At 37.7% G+C, this 20,813-nt stretch overlaps 1 protein-coding gene across 3 annotated transcripts in view; it reads right to left on the reverse strand.

The window, feature by feature from the left end:
* gnb1l (guanine nucleotide binding protein (G protein), beta polypeptide 1-like) overlaps nt 1-20,813 on the reverse strand; it is a 57,074-nt gene that overhangs the window by 15,366 nt on the left and 20,895 nt on the right. The window contains exons 6-8 of one of the 3 annotated variants that reach the window (XM_016572812.1): nt 14,127-14,336; nt 5,571-5,729; nt 1,023-1,487 (exon numbers count right to left, since the gene is read on the reverse strand). In XM_016572812.1, the coding sequence (XP_016428298.1) occupies nt 1,371-1,487; nt 5,571-5,729; nt 14,127-14,336 (486 nt within the window). In that variant the 3' untranslated portion in view covers nt 1,023-1,370. Of the gene's footprint in view, nt 1-1,022; nt 1,488-5,192; nt 5,730-14,126; nt 14,337-20,813 lie in introns of those variants that run through there. The other 2 variants (XM_016572814.1, XM_016572813.1) reach the window with 2 other exon arrangements.

The raw sequence follows: 20,813 nt of genomic DNA on the forward strand, positions 1-20,813 counted from the left end.
AAATACATATATATATAAAAAAAAAATTACTGACTTAATGGCAAAGAAATGTTTGAATATTGCATACTAAATTACACACAAGGATATAGTTTACTTAAAAAAGGTTTAATATTTACTTAGTTTATAATTTACTTAGACTCAGGCTACTAAATGAATAATAATAAAAAAGTACAGCAGAGAAAATTAAATGTAGCCTTATTTAAACAGGATGAATAACAAGAAAACATATAGTGGGCTACATTTACAAAAAGAAACGAGATGCACGAAGTAGGTAGGTTATGGATGAAATTCTCAGTGTTTACGTAATTCAACTTACATAAACACTGTAAATGAAAGTGAGCCGTTATTGCAATAGATTAGCCTACTACAGAAAAGCGCGTTTGGCAGCCTCTACTCTGCTGTTTCTCTAGGCGTGATTTAGGTAATCCCATGGTAGAGGAAAGAAACGCTTGCACACCGTTTGACCTCTGACAGCTAACGACTTTCTGAAGTATCAAAGGTTAAACAATGTTTCCAGCCATTTGAGCGACGACTAATTGGTCGTATAATTTTTTGTTTGTGGTAACAACTCGATGCACTGGGACCAGCAACGCCGTATGCAGACATTTCAAATTGCTCTGCGTTAATAGTGATTAAAAATTGAACGGAGATAAAAATAAAAAATAAAAAAAGGGCAATGAAAAACAAACACGAACGAGAATTTCATTATTTTTTACGTATTTTGTGCATGCTAAATATGCTGCCAAAAATATTTAATTTATAATATAGGTTAAACATACATTATGAATGCCTATAAAAATAATTAAATATTTTTCTGATACCCTTTTTAAAAAGAACAAATTAATTATAAATATAATACTATACAATATATTGTAATTGTTTAATTACTTAAGATACATTTAAAACATTAAAATAAAATATTTAGCATATGATAGCCTACTATCAAAATATTTAATAACAATTGCTTAAAAACAGGTAATCACAAAGATAGTAGCTAGAAACTAGTTTTTCATATAGCCTGTGTATATTCATCCTTGTAATTAAATCTTTTAACAATCCGTCCATTGTCAAGTGAAGCGCACATGTTATTTCCCTGCTTTAGTACACATTTGGGGCCGGAAGAGCCCGTTTGGGGAGGATTGGGCCTCCCTTCGCGTGAGCCTGTTCCCGGCTAGAGGTAATGAGTTTGGCCCATCAGGAAGGCCGGGACACCCGGACCAATGGCTCTTCCGTCAGGGGTCTACCCATCTGTGTTTTCTCTGGTAGCGCTTCGCCTTGATGAGAGGGGCCGACAGGGGCCCGCGGTCGCGCAGCCTGTGTACCTGCATCCATGAATGATGACTGACGGCTGTTTCCAACAATGACCGCTTCTAAAAATGTCCATTATTTATGCGGTGAATGCACCGAAATTTGTGTCCGTCTTTGAAGTCAAACATGATGCGTGAGAAGTTCAACATGAAAACACTGTTTGATCCCAGAGGAAATACCTGCGCTTCGAAAACACACACACACACACACACACACGCTATTAAAAGTAAATAAATAAATTAATAAATAAATAAATAATAAAAGTGTATCATTCAAGATAAATTAGATCCCAATATAATTTCTTTTAAAAGAAACGTGTTAAATTGTAGCCTACGCTGTAAATAATTAAACAACAATGCGTTAATACACGTGTACAATTTAAAATAACCATATAAATAGATTTTTTTTTTAAATGCAAAAATAGGCTTTTTTTTTTTTTTAAAGTCAAATTTAAATCCAATTTCTTAACTAACTGGACAATATGACACCACTTTATCATTAATTTTTCATTATTATTTTAAACCGGAACAACAGCATTTCCATGCAAAGTCACAAATAAAAATGGATAGTATTATCGAATGAAAAATAATTATCCATCTCATAACGCGGGAAGATAAAAACGACACTCTATAGGCCTATGGCACTGAATATTAAACAATATTACTGAAGTTATGAAAACATAAAAATCCTAAAGCGAAAAAACAAAACACAAAATCCACCTTTGAACCTTCTTGTTTGTAACCTTTTCTAGCGCAAGGACTCTCAGCCATCAGCGTAAAATAAAAGAGACTTTTTAATGAACAATAACGAACAATATTGCATTATGCCAAACTAATGCTGACCCAGTTTTTCAGTTAACTGTACCTTTATGTCTCCTGCCATGTCCAACTCTCTTTGGTTGACAAAGTAGGACAATGAATCAACTGATTAGATAGGCTACATCAGTAAAAAAAATAACCAAATTTTAAATTAATTTTATTGTATAAATATTGATTTATATATCAGTCCAAGTTGAAAGCCTGTAAGGGTGTAACTCACATTTCTATTCAGACAGCTATAGCTAAAGACTCAGTAAAACAACACTCTGTATGGTTAAGGAAAAAAAGAAATGGAAATCATCTGACACAGGGTCGCATCTGGAACATCTGTTGTGACAAGCCTATCTTTTGTGTACATTTCTCTCGCTTGGCACGTCCAAAGACAGCTCTTCAAAAAAAAAAAAAAAGAAGAAGAAAAAAAAAGGGGGGAACTTAAGGTGGACCAGCCATGCAAAGATGTTTACCTACAGCCATGCACGTGTTTCACATTTTCCCGCGTTTTTCAGCGAATTTGTGTTTTATTTGTCAGCGCCGCATATGAAAACAAACCACGGGCGTGCTTATCTCAGACAACAGAAATCACTTCATTCCTACTGAGCCTGCCAACATATAAATAATTTACTATAACACAGCCAGTGTTCAGTTTCTTTCATTCAAAGGGCCATTTCCTCAGACTGATTACCTGGGATTATTGTTTGTTTCCAAAAACTAACATCTATTCATCCAGTCTTACCCAGAGTATCTTTAAACCAGCAGCACATGCCACATGGAGTGTATTGTGGGTGACTACGGTTTGTTTAAGCTGGCGCAGAATGGTCAGGTGACCTCTGACCCCTCCTGCAATAGACAGGCGCGTGTCTGTTGTTCAGTGAGCCGCAGGTTTTTGTCAGTGGCCCATGTCAAGGTTTTGCTTATACTGACTGCTTAAGTGATCTATTATTGACATGGGAGGTATAAGCTGAAATCTCTAGCAATAAACGCTTATGTGCTTATTCACAGAACGGATGGATGGGTCCACTGGCATGGCTTTGTTGTGCCCCCCCACCAAGTCTACAAAACTAGGAAGTGATTACCAATCGGACGAGCTCCACAGAGGTCATGGACAAAGGTACGTGAGGGTCCCCAGATGACAAGGAGAAGGCTAATGACCAGGCGGACTGTGAAATGAACTGTTTTGTCTTCCTCCCTGGCCGGCGACTCGCCCGCTGTTGTTTTTCCTTTAAAAGGATGGCCTCCAAGTTCCCCGAGCTTCCTGTACCGTCTGATGAGATATTCCAGTCTGGGTACATCCCCAGAGACACGTGCTTTATGGGGCAGAACGGCTGTGGGCCGTTTGAAGTTCCACCGCCATCGCTCTGAGACGTATGAAATCCCATTTAGCTTGGTACCAAGGATGGCTATTATTACCACATACGCAGACAAAAATATCCACTTTCAAACTCTTTGGATGTTAGTCAACTAATATTCATGTCTGTTTTAAATAATCAGGTTGAGTTATCAAAAAAAAGAAATCATGTTTACTGCCTGAATTTGAAAACCAAAAGTTTAAGAATAGGGATTAGAATCGAAAGGCTTGTAATGATTCTCGTTCCTATTCACGATTCCAGGTGCTTAACGGTTCCATTAACAATTCTTTTAATACTTTTGAGAAAGAAACATTTGGAAGAAAGTAATCTCTTCAGCAGCCAAAGTTTCTAAATTAGTCAATTATTTTAGATTGCAACAAAACAGACATAAATTAGAAATAAGTTAAATATACTTTTTGATATTTTATTTTTTTACTCTTGATGATTTTTAACGGCAAATCATTAAAGAGTCATTCATTAGGGAATCAACGCACACTGGTCATGGTTTATTGTATGATTCACCAAAAGAATCGGTTCGTAAAAGTCAGCCATTAGAAAATTAAACTACACTGATTATTATGTATTGTTTGATTAACCAAAAAGAATCAGTTCATAAGAGTCGTTCATTCTAAAATCATTAACAGAACCAAAAGTAAACCAAAACATCTGAATTGGAACTGGTTCTGAATAAGACTGGTTCTTGGTTCCGACTCATACTTAAGAATCTTATTTAGAAATAGTGTAAACAATACTAGATATCACTTTTCCTAATGTGTAAAAAAAATACACAGAAGTACAAAAAAGTAAACAAAAAGAAAAATGGCAAACTACTCTGGTGAGTGAGCCGCGCTGTATTCGCAGAGAAAAAGCAATTAATGCAAAAATAACTAGTTTGTCTTTTAGCCACAACCAAACACAGAGGTCGGCCTTGTCTTTAGGCTGAAAATAAAGCAGCCTTCATCAGCTACTGTGCTTAAAGGGAAGAACGAAACAAAATTTCCTCAATGAATCTTTCTAACAAACAGGCCTGTCTGTGGAGCCCGAGCCCTTGTGATTAACCCTGCGTGATGTATGCAGGTCAGTCCAGAGGGCAATCTTAAACTTGGAGGCAAATTTGGAAAAACAGCGCTGGATTACTGTGCCACTCAGGTGCGACTACAAGAGCAAATACACACCTACTGAAGCACAACAGCCTGGGGTAAAGCAAACAGATCGGAGAGGACGGTTTAAGCTCTGCCTTTGACAATAAAACGCGTCTAAATAACTATCGGCCATTGTGGTAAACTACAACAAAACACTTGATGGAGTGTGTTTATATTAGCTGCTTTTTTGTTTGATTTCGAAGCATTTGACCTATAAGAACTCATTAATTTAGACACGTAAGTAACGGCAACACTGCTGCACGTCTGTCTAAATGAGACTATGTTGTAGCTCCACCTCTGAATGGCAGTCAGCCACTAATTTAGGTGCTTTCATTCAAAGAAAATGAACCATGTTCAAGTATGTAAATAAAGTCAGTAAACTGCGACAATCAGTTTGAAGGAAATGTTAAAGTGGAAACTCAACTGTACATAAACCGCAAACTACACTGGTCGTGCTGTTTTGTTTAACTCACCAAAAAGAAACCAGTTCATAAGAGTCATTCATTCGAAAATTGTTAACAGAACCAAAAGTGAATAAAATCATCCATTTCGATATTTTAAAAAAAATGGAACCTGTTTGAAATAAGAATTGATTCTCAGTTCCCATCCTAACTTAAGAACCTTGTATGCAAATACAAGACCTATTACACAAAAAAAAAAAAACTGCCGCACATCTTGCTAAATGAAATTGTTGTAGCTCCGCCTCTGATTGGCAGTCAGCCACTAATTTAGGCGCTTTCATTCAAAGAAAATATATTAGCACCACATTCAAGTATGTAAATAAAGTCGGAGTAATTTGCAACAATCAGTTTGAAGGAAATGGTAAAGTGGGCCTCTGTCTTTCAAACTCAACTTTCACTATATATAGACCACACACTGATCCGCTGGTCCTTGGACCCTGCGGCCAGAAGTCTCTGTGGGGGGTCCTGATGGTCTGAGAAGGCCACACTATTCACCATGTCAGTATGATGTTGCAGAACAGCCAGTGGCTTCAGTTTCTTCCAGCCAAACACTCTGATGTTGTTGTCCCATCCCGCCGTAGCGAGGATCTTTCCATCGACACGGATACGCAGCTGGGAGACCCCAGGATTGGTCATCTGAACAGAGTCGTGCATCTATAAGGAAACACAAGTCAGACATAAATCCAAATGAGCTGCGATAGACAAATGTAGGACTTTAATTAACAAACTGCCCCGTTGGAATCTCTACGATTTCATCACGACAGCAGGGCGTAAACTGAATATAAGACGCGAAATCAATCGCGCTAATTGTCACCATATGCGCTTATTCGTCTCAGTTGGCTAGAAAGGATTACCGTTTAAATGCACAACGCACAAACTATTTACCAGAAACAAATGAGCTGGTTGCTTAATGACCTGAGCAAGAGCAAATTTAAATCCATACAAAGAACACAGCATAGAGCGAGAGCAATTCCCCACCAGCCACCTTCGGCTGATCTGATGATTGAGCCGCAAATGAACGGCTAAATAGCTGTTGAACCTGGCAGAGGAAATCCGTGAGCGACTCCAGCGCCTCAATCATCGGCCGTAAAACGTTCAAGCACAAGCAAAACACTATTTGGATTGGAGCATTAGACATTAGAGGTGGGGTGAGTTACCTTTGTCACCAAGCAAGGACTGCTTTGTTTGTGAAGGCCTTGTTGTTTTAACAGTCTCTAGTGAATTACATTTTCATTGAAAGGTCTGGTCAACAGCGCAAGGGAAGCAAACGCTGGCTAAAGATCACCTTCCCTTGCTCTCCGTGATCTACGGTGGCCAGGAGACCAGATAAATCTCGCTAATGGGCAACAATGTGACGTATTATAAAGTATTACAGAGAGCTCATTATCTGTGGCCCCTCTCCTTCGAGGACGTTCTTGAGGTATTTCCTGGAGAAAAATGCACACGTGTGCTAAGTGTGTGCGTGCAAGCGTCTGCGCCGTCTCTCCACGTGAGGCATCTGGTCCTGAAGCTGGAATCGAACTGGACAGCGTAAAATTGACTTCATAAGCAGTGTCCAGAGAGACTAATGGCTCTCATGCGGGAGAAGACAGTGAAGAATTTGTCGGCGTGCTCCTGTTTCTGCCTGGAAAATCAAAGCCAGTCACTCCTGCATGTGGAAGATATAAGCCAGTCAGGTATTCCTGACCCAAGTGGATAGAAGAATGCACCGGGAAAAACGTCCCTAACATTCTTCTTTAACAGAGAAGGAAAAACAAGACTCTAGCATTACTTTTGTTCGCATCTGAAATCAACTCACATCATAGTCCAAATCAAAATTCTGGTGCACAGTAATGATGTCACCTGCAAGCAGAAACTTTCCCACAAAAGGAAAGGGAGAGACGGTTTGCGTGCTGCGGCCAAGAGGGACGGGGGAGAAAGATGAATCGCTCCGAGCTGAGGCTGGTATGCCTGAACTAAATGCCCATCTGGTCCATATTACAGAGCTGATAATGATGGGTTAATGTGTCTATCTGTGTTTGTTATGCTTCCCATAGTTTGTGTCAGGAACATTAATTTAATTAAGAGGTCACAGCAAAGCGATAAAAAAGGTAAATGGGTGTTTATAAAGTGAGCCGCGAGGCCTGCATCGTGAAATAACCATTAGAAAGCCATGATTTACAGATTGCCACACTTTCGTTTTTTGAAAAATAATCAAATGAACTGAATTTTCCTACAGCTTTCACTATTTCAGGGTGTTTTAAAACAGAAGTTCAGAGATTATACATTATAGGCTCTGTTTAATCCAAAAGTCTTGCTAAATTTGCACATCTGGCTATCGCTTTTCCACACAAAAGCTTCACTAAGATGGTGTCTACCCCATACTCAGTCGCGTTCAAATGCAATATGGAAGCATTCATATCAAACACAGCCTTTAGAGATTGAGAATGGTTATTAGCTTTCATTTATGGAATCCATTCTCCTTCCTCTACAATGAAACTTACAGACATCAAAGAGTTCAGTCTTTATGAACTATCCTTCATTTCTCCATTGGACTATTGATTCCTGATGGGGGATACATAGCAAATGGTCATCTATGCACGCAACGTACACACATATGCTTGTCCTGTCGACGAGTAACCAAAAACAAACCTCAAAACTCGCCTTAGGCCCAATGGTGGACTGGAGGATAATACGTTTACTTGGTTAAACTACACGAAGTGCCACATGAATGAGTCCTAAAGCTAGAAAGGAGTTGGCATTTTTGTACTTCTGGTTCCATCGTCCTGAAGTCAATGGGTTTTTTGAGTGGGTTTTTGTTTGAAATAACGTCTGTGGTTAATACAAGGTCAAAATATTTTTACATTTTATTCTATTTATTCTATATAAAATACATCAGTAATGCCCCATTCGTGATGTTTTGCGTGTTGCGAACAGGTGGCTGAATGAGACTACAGAGGTTGTCGGGCCAATAAACGTCATCACGCTGAGCAGGAAAACTCATTAACTCTCTAGTCCATTGTGTTTATAATCACACTCTTGCAAACTATTCAACTTGTAGATTTGTGAACCTGGACCACAAAAACAGTCTTAAGTCGCTGGGGTATATTTGTAGCAATAGCCAAAAATACATTGTAAGGGTCAAAATTATTGATTTTTCTTTTATGCCAAAAATCATTAGGATATTAAATAAAGATCATGTTCTATGAAGATATTTTGTAAATTTCCTACTGTAAATATATCCAAACTTAATTTTTGATTAGTAATATGCATTGCTAAGAACTTCATTTGGACAACTTTAAAGGCGATTTTCTCGATTCTTGATTTTTTTGCACCCTCAGATTCCAGATTTTCAAAGTTGTAACTCGGCCAAATATTGTCCTATCATAAAACCATACATCAATGGAAAGCTTATTTATTCAGCTTTCAGATGATGTATAAATCTCAATTTCGAAAAATTGACCCTTATGACTGGTTTTGTGGTCCAGGGTCACATTTAAAAAAAGAATAGAAAAAGAGTTGTCAGAAGCTTAATGGCAGTAGCATTGATAGCCTATGTTTAGTTTTTTACTTCTATTGATTGCATTAAGTTTAATTTGTGTTCATCAAAACATAAGAAGCATAAACTTTTATTGGTCACAGAACTTCTTTTTATTATTACTATTAAAATTATTATTATTCAATTAAAAGGACAACCCTATTGGCTTTTGTCGAGGGAACCATGGCGATGCTACCTACTGAGTTGCCCTACAAAAATACGTCTATTAAAAAGTTACCCTTGATCATTTTTCGAAAGCAATGCAACGAGACAAGCGCGCAATGACTCGCAGCACAGTTGGTTGCGCTACACGGCGGCCAATTAAAAAGCTAAGTGTGATCGATTTTTGGCAGCAACCAATGGGATGTTCAAAGCGCAATATGTTGCTCTCCCCGGCATGGACTTGGCAGGCTCAACTGACTTCATACTGATCCACTGAAACCAGTTATCATCACTTGTCCACTTCAGCCTGACAATCCAGTACAGATGAGGGGTGTGCTTGCATTTTCCGACAACGGTGTTTTACGTCACACCGCTTTCGCTTTTGATTGCGCTTAAAATTACGACATTTTCCAACCTTAAAGCTCTCAATTTTGAGAATTACAACTCATGGACACCTGAACAAGAAACATCTCAGCACAACAGCATTGAAAAATTGAAATCGATGCCAAATATTATTGATGACAGCGAAGGAATTTACAAAGCATCCCGCTTCCTCATTCCAGAACACCCCTCGATAGGACTGCCTGATCCCTCCAGTCTGATGCTGACATATGGTGGATACCTGAAGCAGTCTGGTGTGGTGCAGGATGGGTAGTAGGAGGAGGGCCGTTTAATTGAGAAGGGCGGTAGGAATGTAGAGACTGAAAGTGAAGAAATGTGGAGATCCACCTGTGAGTGCTGTCAGCACGTCTCCAACAGCATGCAAAGACAGCCATGCTTGATTTACACTAATCTTTACACACATACAACAAGCATCTCTGCCTCACCCTCTAAAATCTTGTCCGTCTACATCTGTCAATAGTCAGGAGCGAGGCCAAACCACCCATAGCCAAATCCTGATCAACAAACGTCTTGCCTCTTTACCATTACACAAACTGCTGCGATCACACATGCAAAGCGATACGCAAGCATAATCACTCTTAGTCAAGCCTGTGACAGATGCGGCTGCTAAATTCCAACACCACGGCTATCATATCCATGAGCGCGTGTGGAACGGCGGGCCGCCCCAGGCGAATCACTGTTTATCTGTGCTTGATAAGAACCGCTTCTCTTTCTTCAGCTCACATACACAAGCTTACAGACTACTGACAGTTTTTCAGCAAAAAGTTGAAGATAAGAGGCAGTTAATCTCGTCATTACTACTGCTGACAACAAAAAAAACTGTAAATAATTTTTCCATTTCATAATGATAATGAAAGTGAGACGAAAAAAAAATGTGCATCATGACAATATTTAAATTTTTACTGTTGCAAGAAATAAGATGAGACAAAAATAACACAACATAAGATATAAACAATGTACTGAAAATGTTTTTTGAAGAAGAAAAACAAAGAAGGAATATTATTCTTTCAAACAATCCAATGATAGACTACTGCTGGAGATTGGCCAGCATGAGCTGAAGCTGAATGCACATTTAAATGTTTTTCAAAGAAGTCTCTTATTCTCACCAAGGCAGCATTTATTTAATAAAAAAAAAAAAAAGTAAAACTGTAATAATATTTCAAAATAATACTATTTAAAAAAAAACTCCTTTCTATTTTAAAATATTTTTAAATGTAATTTATTCCTGTGATGGCAAATCTGGAAAAAAATCAGCAGCCATTACTCCAGTCTTCAGTGTCACATTCAGAATTTAGTTAAAATAGACATTTTGTCACATTATAAATTTTTTTGTTGTTATTTTGAGATATTTAATGTCCTTACAGAATAAAAACATTTATTTATTTTTTGTTAAAGAGATAGTTCACCCAATGGTTTACATACATGTCATTCCAAACCGGTATGACTCCCTTTCTTCTGCGTAACACAAAAGGTATGCTGAAGACACGCTGGGGACACCACTGACTTTCAATGTACAGTCAAAAAGAAAGAGAGACAAGTCATACCTTTTTGGAATGACATGAGGGTGAGTAAATGATTGGGTGAAAAATCACCTTTTAAAAAAATTGGGTGAAAAATCACCTTTAAGCATTAATACGTTTAACATTTTTTTAATATTTGGTTAAAAATAATTTTCTCTCATCAACTAAAATTAGATACCATTTTAAGTGAAACTACATGACAAAATGGACTAAATTCAAATATTTTCAAATAATTCAAATATTTTCTTGAAAAAACAAAAAGACGGAAACAATTGAAAACAAATAATTTCAAAAAATAAAAAAAATAAAAAATAATAAGGGTGCTGAGAGAGTACTGTTATCTCTCCACAGCGTGTGCACTACAGCAGCAGGTTAAGGTCGGATGGTGGAGACCTGGGCCATGTTGCTTCATCTCTCCTCAGCCTTTTGTAGAGCCTCCCACTGTGAACTACTGTTCCTTTTATTACAGATGTGTTTTTTGTTTGGTTAGCAGCCTGTGAGGTTTTGATGTTTTTATTACCTCTCGCGGGTCGTTCGTCAAGCGGGGCGAGCGAGAGGAGCAGACACCCTGCAGATACCCCCAGCGCTACCGCCACACAAAAATACGTCTGTGGGAAGAGCTCGCAGCGGCTGTCTGGACGTCACACTGCGCTGCACTTCAGGGTAATTTAAAAGCCCCGGCTGACTCCTTTTCCGAGCTGTTCTTTTTTTTTTTTTTAGGCCCTCTCCGCCAAGAATTACATTTTAAATCAATTTTTTTTTTACATGCAAAATAAACCAAAACGTCGATACAGCTCCTATTTTGTGAATAAATGCTTATTACTGCAGATACATTTTGCACGCTAGACAAAATAGGGAGGAAGGTTTGGGTTTGGGAATATTTCTAATTCATCCATTCATGTGTAAAAGGCGCTGGAAAGAATAACAATCCATGCGCAAGACTGCAGTGTTGTATATCAGAGCCTTTTCACACAGATTTCTCGCAGAATATGAAATATTGAATCTGTAAGACCTGAAATCAGCAGAGAATATGGCTGCTAATGAGGCATTACCTTTCAGATGAGTAAAGTGTTATGCAAGATAAAACATGGCTTTTGCGTGTGCTCATTTTTTAAGAATGCTGTATAAATATAAAAGCATTTGTGTGCGCACAGTATTGTGGGAGAAGAGATGTTTTTGTCTAGAGGCAAAATCTGGCCTAGAACTACAGTATGACATCACAGTGTAGCTGAGAGTTGCCAATCTAAAGTAAAAGAGACTGATTTATTATCCAACAGATCTGAGGAAACTTTATATTCTAGCCAAATACTTTCCAAGTGTATGAGGTGGTGTGTGTCTGCATGGCCACGTACACACCGCTGCTAAATACGCTCCTCAATACTCTTACTCCACTTCTAAATGCCAAATACGCCTACACACTCATTGTTTGATTATTTAGAGGAGTGACACCTGAGTTTTAATTCATTTTTTTAGAGAACCAAACTGAACAACCAGTTACTTAATTCGACAGAGAATGAAATGTAATAGCAGTTTACTATTAACTGATGGACAATAATAAAAACATCTCTAGTAACTAATATTACTTTGATCAAAAAAATTTAAAACGGTTGGCACCCTTGATTCTTGTATAAAAAAACAAAACAAAGAAACTACAAAACTATGTCATTATCACTATGTCAATCAAAAAGGCTTTCAAAACCCATTTGACTTCCACAATGTGATATACAGTCACAATGTTCACCAAAAAAAAAAAAAAAAACAAGACCATGGAACTAAAATTGACTGGATTGTGAAAAGTGGGTGCTCTATATCAGAATGTGACTTTGCAGTTAAATATTTAAAATATCCACTTCAAAAATACTGATGGCAGCAAATTTTGAGAAGGCTTTTTGAACGGACTTGAAGGCTGAAGGTCAAGTTCACCTTTGAGAGCATCTCACTGTATCCCAATAATAATGCTTCTTTTTTCAAATTTAACACAATTTGCAATTATTGCTGTCCTTTATTAAAAAGACTAGAACTAAACCACTGCATTTATTAGGGCTGAATGATTTTTGGAAAAAAAAAAATCACATAGCGATTATCTGATTAAAAAAAAATTCTGATTAAAAATGCAATCTGAAAATAAATAAATAAATAATAGACGGGGCGGCGCTGTCATAAAACATACTCCATTAATTGCTACTATAAATATATTTCCAGGATTATGAAATCCGTATGCACTGCCAGAAATGTATTCATTGCTTGCTTGATCAGCCGCTTGAATAACGATAGCAGTTTATTAAGACGGCAGATATTTTACAAGTTTATTTCCTTTTTTGACACGAGCAACTTTTTATGTCAGAAAGAGAGTTTGGTAGTAAGCAAAGAAAAATTAGGAATATTTGCATTGTTCCTGTTTAATTGCAATGGCGCAATTATTGCTGTCCTTTATTAAAAAGACTAGAACTAAACCACTGCATTTATTAGGGCTGAATGATTTTTGGAAAAAAAAAAATCACATAGCGATTATCTGATTAAAAAAAAATTCTGATTAAAAATGCAATCTGAAAATAAATAAATAAATAATCCAGCTTTGCTGTGCTAGTTTGTAGGGCTACACAATTTGACCAAAATTTTGTGATTATATAATCAATATGGCAATAATAATAATAAATAAACTAAAAATAAAAAAATACTTTAAAACTAATGTAATGTTTGGTTCCCAAGTGCACATTAAAGCTACCCAAACTCAGATCAGATGCAGAGATGTAGTTTGTGTGGAGCAGCATTTACTGTGAAACAAGCCACTCTGAGGTGCTGCAAACACTGGCAGATAATGAGCTGCTCATGCGTACGAACACAGTGCCGCACTTCACTCTAAAACACACAGGGTGGGTTGCACCAACAAGGATTAAGATTTAATCTAGATTAAATCAAGGTTTATCTAATAATTCCGTTGCACCAAACTTTAAACCTTGTTTAAAAATAAGCAGGATTACATTTAAACCATCATCTTGATCCTGGATTTAATTTATATTTAAGAGCTCTAAACTTTACTTAAATTAATCCTTGTTGGTGCAACCCACCCACAGTTTATTTATTTAATAAAATCACAGCTTGCTTGATTTGATAATCACACTAAACCATATCGCGATTTATGTTTTACAGATTAATCGGGCAGCCCTATAATTTACTACTGGAAAGATAATAGAAAGGCTATAATATTATCCCATCCATAAATAGATTTTTGGGTATTGATTAATAATAATATTATTACCCATTAACCCACAAGACCAAGGTGACGGCAGCCGAAAAGCAAAGTTGCTTTAAAGGCAGATCTCTAAATAAAAAATGTTCACTGATTAAAAAAAGTTTTCAATAATGAAAACGCATTACGAAAGTTAATAGGGTCAATTTTGAGTTCATGAAGAATTTAAATTTGGTTGTCACTTTCACATGTGATCTCACCTGAAGGTTTTGCTGGTTGTCAAGGGTCCAGGATTGGAGGATCTTCTCTGAAGACCCCGAGATGCCTTTCTGCTTGCATACATCAATGTCTAGACACATGACTGGCTCAGGATGTGCCTTCAGACAGCTGAACGGACGGCGATGGGAAACATCCCATAACACCAGAGAGCCGTCCTCATAACCAGCACACAGAACCGGACCAGAATCCGCCTACAGAGAGACAAACAAACAGATGAAAGACAGACTATGGGAGAATAATGGAGAGGGGAAAAAAGGAATGAAGAAATAGTGAGGAAAAGAGGAGGAGGAAAAGAACAGACAAACAGAAGCATATGGCAGCAGTGTTTATCAGAGGTTATCAGACTGCTCGTGCTCTGATGAACCACAGCATTAATCACCTGATGCTGCCTTCAGCCAATCACAGCACATGATACTGTAAACTTCACTAGAGCAGGGCTGGCAGATATCTTGGCTATTATGAAATAAATATATTTGATACCATTCGTTACCAATAAAATAAGCCTTAATATATTTCAAATAATAATCTAATAATTTAATATAAAATATCACTTGTATTTGCATTTAAAAATGTAGTAAATATGCATCCTTGTGTCAAGTTAAAAATAGTGTGGTATATATATATATATATATACTTTGGATGCGATTAATAGTGATTAATGGTTTGACAGCACTAATATGAATATGTGACCCTGGACCACAAAACCAGTCATAAGGGTCAATTTTTTTTAATTTAGATTTGAGATTTATACATCATCTGAAAGTTGAATAAATAACCTTTCCATTGATGTATGTTTTGTATATTTGGCCGAGAGGCAACTACTTGAATATCTGGAATCTGAGGGTGCAAAAAAATCTAAATATTGAGAAAATCACCTTTAAAGTTGTCCAAATGAAGTTCTTAGCAATGCATATTACTAATCAAAAATTAAGTTTTGATATATTTACGGTAGGAAATGTACAAAATATCTTCATGGAACATGATCTTATCCTAATGATTTTTGGCATTAAAAAAATCGCTAATTTTGACACATACAATGGTTTTTTTTGGCTATTGCTAAAAATATACCCAAGCGACTTAAGACTGGCTTTGTGGTCCAGGGTCACATATAATTAGATAAGTAGACAAATATTTGTAAACCACAAAACCGAAAATCCCATATTTGCATATAACACCCATTACTGCTTTAACATGTCACTACAATTCTTAAACCAGAGCCTGCGGTCATTTTATACTGCCACAATCAGTGTGGCCTCTGAATTTCCGTTTACCTTCTGTGACCTTTTTTTCACTTAACCTTCTTAAAAAAAAAAAAAAAGGCGACATTTCAGGTGCAAGTGCTTGTTTGTTTACTCAGATTTACAGCACCTCCGAGGTTCTCCACTCATTATCTGCAAGGAGAAGCGCTTGAGCTACACGGCTACATGCAGTAGGTTGTCTCATAAATCAGTTTAGTGGATAAAAGCAGAATGAGAGAGCTGATAAAAGCCTAGTCTCATAACTCAGAACAGAGCTGCAGGCATGCTGTCTACACAACAAGATTTACAATGGAGGTGTCCTTCCCCTCCTTCCTCACCCCTCTCCTTCTCAGATACACAACACACACACCCCTTATCCAGAAGATCATTCATCTCCTTGTGCAAGTGACAACAGTGTTGCCATTTACAGGCCTAGATTTATACTATGATGTGTATGCAAACACCCAATACAATAATACTGCTTTATATATAATACACATTTATTGGGTTTTCTCACTTACAAACAAGCAACACTGTAAAAAGACAATCACAACTCTTCAAATGTTTAGGGTTAGTAAAGAAATTGATATTTAGCAAGGATGCATTAAATTGACTGAAAAGTGAGAGTAAAGACATTTATAATGTTACAACAAATATTTCTATGTCAAATAAATGAGTTTCCACAATACTGAGCAGCACAACTGCTTTCAACATTGATAATGGTAAGAAATGTTTCTTGAGCACCAAATCATCATAATAGAACGATTTCTGAAGAATCATGTGACACTGAAGACTGAAGTAATGACTGCTGAAAATTTAGCTTCGCGTCACAGGAACAGTGTTATTTTAGTATTTTTATTTATTTTTATTACGGTTTTAGTTTTAGTTCTTTTAATTAAAATGTTGCCTTGGCAACTAGCTGAAATAAATTATATATATATTTATAAAAGTTTATTTCAAGTAATGCATTTCTTATATTTTTAATGCATTTTTATAGCAGGGTTACTATAATCCTGCAGGGGGAAAAAAATTAATTTTCAAAATTCTTAAAACAGTTATTTTAAATGATGATGATGATAATAATAATAATAATTCACAATATTACCGTTTTTCCTGTATTTTTGAACATATAAATGCAGCCTTAGTGAACATAAGAGACTTATTCAAAAATCATTCTAAAGTCTTACTGACCACAATTTTTTTTAATAATACTGTATGTTCAATGATAAACAAGAACCAATGATAAAAACAAACACACTCAAAATTAAATGAATTAATAAAAACATGCATGGCAGCTGACTTGGGCGTCCAGTCGGTTTGTTTAGTTCTCGCTTTGGGTTTTACCTACAGAAGGATGAGAAATTACAAATCTTCTGCCCTTGGGCAACGTTAGTGTACCGGGTACAGGCAAATCCGGCGGGGGAAAAATTCTTTCCATATGTGTAAGGCCCAAAAAGTTGGGACTCCCCCCCCCCCCCCTTATTCTCTGCCTTGGCTTTTTTTGCAACGGTTGTCCTCTCTTCGCACGGTATATTTCTTTTTCCCGCTACGCTTAAACAAAATTTTCCTTGAATCACGAATGTCATGTAAACACATCACAAGAGAGTATTAGGATGAAATAAAAAATAAAACAACTGGAAATCAATCCCCAAGTCTCATAGACAGTTGTTAAGCATTACCGTCTGTTGCCCTCTGGCCCCTGCACTTCAGTTAAGTGTAGGTGCTCCCTGATTGATGATGTCACAGGTCAAGGGTCATGGAACCCTGGGTAGACACCTAATTCATTATATCCTCCATGGCTGGTCTACAAGAGGGCGCTTTAGCCGGATTAGGACTTGGGCTTCAGGGAAAGATTCATCATCCCAACAGCTGCTTCAGATGGATGCTCCAGACTGAAGCCACAACAGAACGGAGGGGAGGAGAGCAGCGGTGTTCCACTGGATGGCAACAAGTCGCCATGCACCAGCGAAGCCCCTGCTGAGAGCGAAACCACAGAGTTGATCCCGGCACAGACCCTCCTCGCATCTCCGGGGGCCTTCAAAGGAAGATCAGGAGAGAGGAGCTCCACTAGGTCAAGTCGTGTGAAGGACTGTGGGTGGCGTGTATGTAAGCCACACCTAGAACAAGAGTGAACAGATGTGCGACAGGGTTACTAGAATATGCAACATGCTGATGAAAGCAAAAGCGGTTTATGGGGCTATAATGAGGAACCCAAAGAGGCCAGGCTCTGAAACGTGAACGCTTATGGAGAGGACATGCGGAGCAGAGCTGGTGGAGGTGATGTCATGGTGATGAGCGGAGTTTGATGGATATCTGTAAAGGAACATTTCCTTCTCGACAAGCTGGATGAAGCTGAACTACCACATTTTCTATTTGTTCAACTTTCCAATAGACTGGTGCAATTTCAGTATGATTGAAGCATTTTAATTACACTTTTTTTTATTTTTTTTTATTACACAAATAAGCAACAAATTACTGTTTTAATCTGACACATTGAATATTTAAAGTGCATGTTAAGTAAGGAAGCAATGATTCTAAAACTGACCAATATAGATAAGATGATAACTATTTTCATGTTATGGTCGATAAATGATCAATTCTATACTATTCTGTGAACAATCAATGAATGAATGAATCAAATAAATTTGTAAAAATGAAATTAAGTAAGTTTGAGATTTTGTGAGATTATCAAAAGGTTATATTAAAACGTGTTAATTCATGTATTAAATATTAAATTTGCGAGTGTACTACAATTTAAAAAAAAGAGCAAAATAATGTAAATAATTAAATATCCAACACTGACTGCAGTATAATTTTAGTATTAATAATATACTATTATAGTATTTATTAATATATTCAATTAGCTTCTCTATTTTCAGTATTCATTTTAATTCTAGTTTACTTCTAGTAATTCTGTGTGTTCGTCATATTTATTAATTATTTTAAATAGTTCTATTTAGCTTTGTTTTTATTTCAGTATGACAATACTTTAACATACTTTAAAATATTTTATTTCAGTTAGTTGATAAGGCAATTTTAACTACAATTTATATTTTATTTTCTTAAATAAAATATTTATATTATACTTCATATATTATTTCAGCTAATGTTTATGCTTTTTTCAATTAACGAAAATGATTTTTAATAGTTTTAACTAACAAAAGCGTCAACACTGAATGGCCAAACACACACACACACACAAAAAAAAGGCCAATATCAGTATCAGCCAATAACGGTACAATATATCATGTGTATCTCTAATCTAAAAGTACTGAGACACTCTTCATGAAGTTCCAACCAATCAGAAGCCACAGGGCTCTATTACAATCAAGCTGGGGGAAAAAGTCAAAAAGTGCCAAACAAGGCTCAAGCCAAACCCAAAAGAAAGCATTACTTAATATGGCATTTAATCTATTCCAACAGTCCAACGAAAAGCGCTTAAAGAAAGAAAATAAATCTGTTGTCAGTTCTACTGGCAGCATGATGGAAGAGACGTGTTCAAAGAGAAGAGAAGAGAGCGAGGAGGATAGCGACCGCCTGTGTGTGTGTGTGTGTGTGTGTGTGAGGTTGAGGAAATGGCAGTCTGCACCAGCAGGGATCGTGAGGATAACTAGACAACCGCTTCATGATTGATTGACACCGAGAGCGAGCAGTGTGCTACAGCCGCTGGGGAAGTGACCGGGCCAAGTGTGCCCACACTGAGCGAAGACTGCTTAACACGTTCACACTGGGTTCCTCATCTGGGTAGACGGGTACCTCTGAACTCAGCCTGCCGGGCTTGAGCTTGACAGTAACAGATCTCCTCGTCTGAGCAAATGAAAGACAACAGCTCGAAGCGATTCACGGCCGCCCAGGGTCCTGCTGTTAGAAGTCAGCACCTACCTGTGGGGCGCCCCATTAATACTTCATAATTATCAATTCTAATTCAGGCAGGCGGCACTTAGAGCCCCACTGTCTACACAAGACGGGGGGAATGCTGGTGAAAAACAAACTGAATTACAACACCAGTCTTTTCATTGGCCATCACTGATTCAACCACCGAAAGCGCCTGCAGCTAGTACTGTGTTCATTAACTGCTTTGATTAGCTCTGCCAATTAACTGCAAGCAAACTCCGCCCCGCTGTCAACTGCCCTGAGATTCACGTTTTAGTTCAAGGTTACAGATGGAAAACTCGTAAATATGACAAAAAGACACATTAATTATCTGTGAAAATAATTATAGGTTTCTGTAATGGGGCAAAATAAATTTTTTTGCTGCGTTTACAAAACACACACGCACAGTTGATATACGGCACTGAAGTGAAGTTGTTCCAAACACTATGATTACAGTGCAGACAATATATCATGTGTATCTCTAATCTAAAAGTACTGAGACACTCTTCATGAAGTTCCAACCAATCAGAAGCCACAGGGCTCTATTACAATCAAGCTGGGGGAAAAAGTCAAAAAGTGCCAAACAAGGCTCAAGCCAAACCCAAAAGAAAGCATTACTTAATATGGCATTTAATCTATTCCAACAGTCCAACGAAAAGCGCTTAAAGAAAGAAAATAAATCTGTTGTCAGTTCTACTGGCAGCATGATGGAAGAGACGTGTTCAAAGAGAAGAGAAGAGAGCGAGGAGGATAGCGACCGCCTGTGTGTGTGTGTGTGTGTGTGTGTGAGGTTGAGGAAATGGCAGTCTGCACCAGCAGGGATCGTGAGGATAACTAGACAACCGCTTCATGATTGATTGACACCGAGAGCGAGCAGTGTGCTACAGCCGCTGGGGAAGTGACCGGGCCAAGTGTGCCCACACTGAGCGAAGACTGCTTAACACGTTCACACTGGGTTCCTCATCTGGGTAGACGGGTACCTCTGAACTCAGCCTGCCGGGCTTGAGCTTGACAGTAACAGATCTCCTCGTCTGAGCAAATGAAAGACAACAGCTCGAAGCGATTCACGGCCGCCCAGGGTCCTGCTGTTAGAAGTCAGCACCTACCTGTGGGGCGCCCCATTAATACTTCATAATTATCAATTCTAATTCAGGCAGGCGGCACTTAGAGCCCCACTGTCTACACAAGACGGGGGGAATGCTGGTGAAAAACAAACTGAATTACAACACCAGTCTTTTCATTGGCCATCACTGATTCAACCACCGAAAGCGCCTGCAGCTAGTACTGTGTTCATTAACTGCTTTGATTAGCTCTGCCAATTAACTGCAAGCAAACTCCGCCCCGCTGTCAACTGCCCTGAGATTCACGTTTTAGTTCAAGGTTACAGATGGAAAACTCGTAAATATGACAAAAAGACACATTAATTATCTGTGAAAATAATTATAGGTTTCTGTAATGGGGCAAAATAAATTTTTTTGCTGCGTTTACAAAACACACACGCACAGTTGATATACGGCACTGAAGTGAAGTTGTTCCAAACACTATGATTACAGTGCA

This window comes from Sinocyclocheilus rhinocerous, unplaced genomic scaffold (genome assembly GCF_001515625.1).
Source record: "Sinocyclocheilus rhinocerous isolate Xijiao unplaced genomic scaffold, SAMN03320098_v1.1 scaffold352, whole genome shotgun sequence".
In the NCBI taxonomy this organism is placed as follows: Eukaryota; Metazoa; Chordata; class Actinopteri; order Cypriniformes; family Cyprinidae; genus Sinocyclocheilus; species Sinocyclocheilus rhinocerous.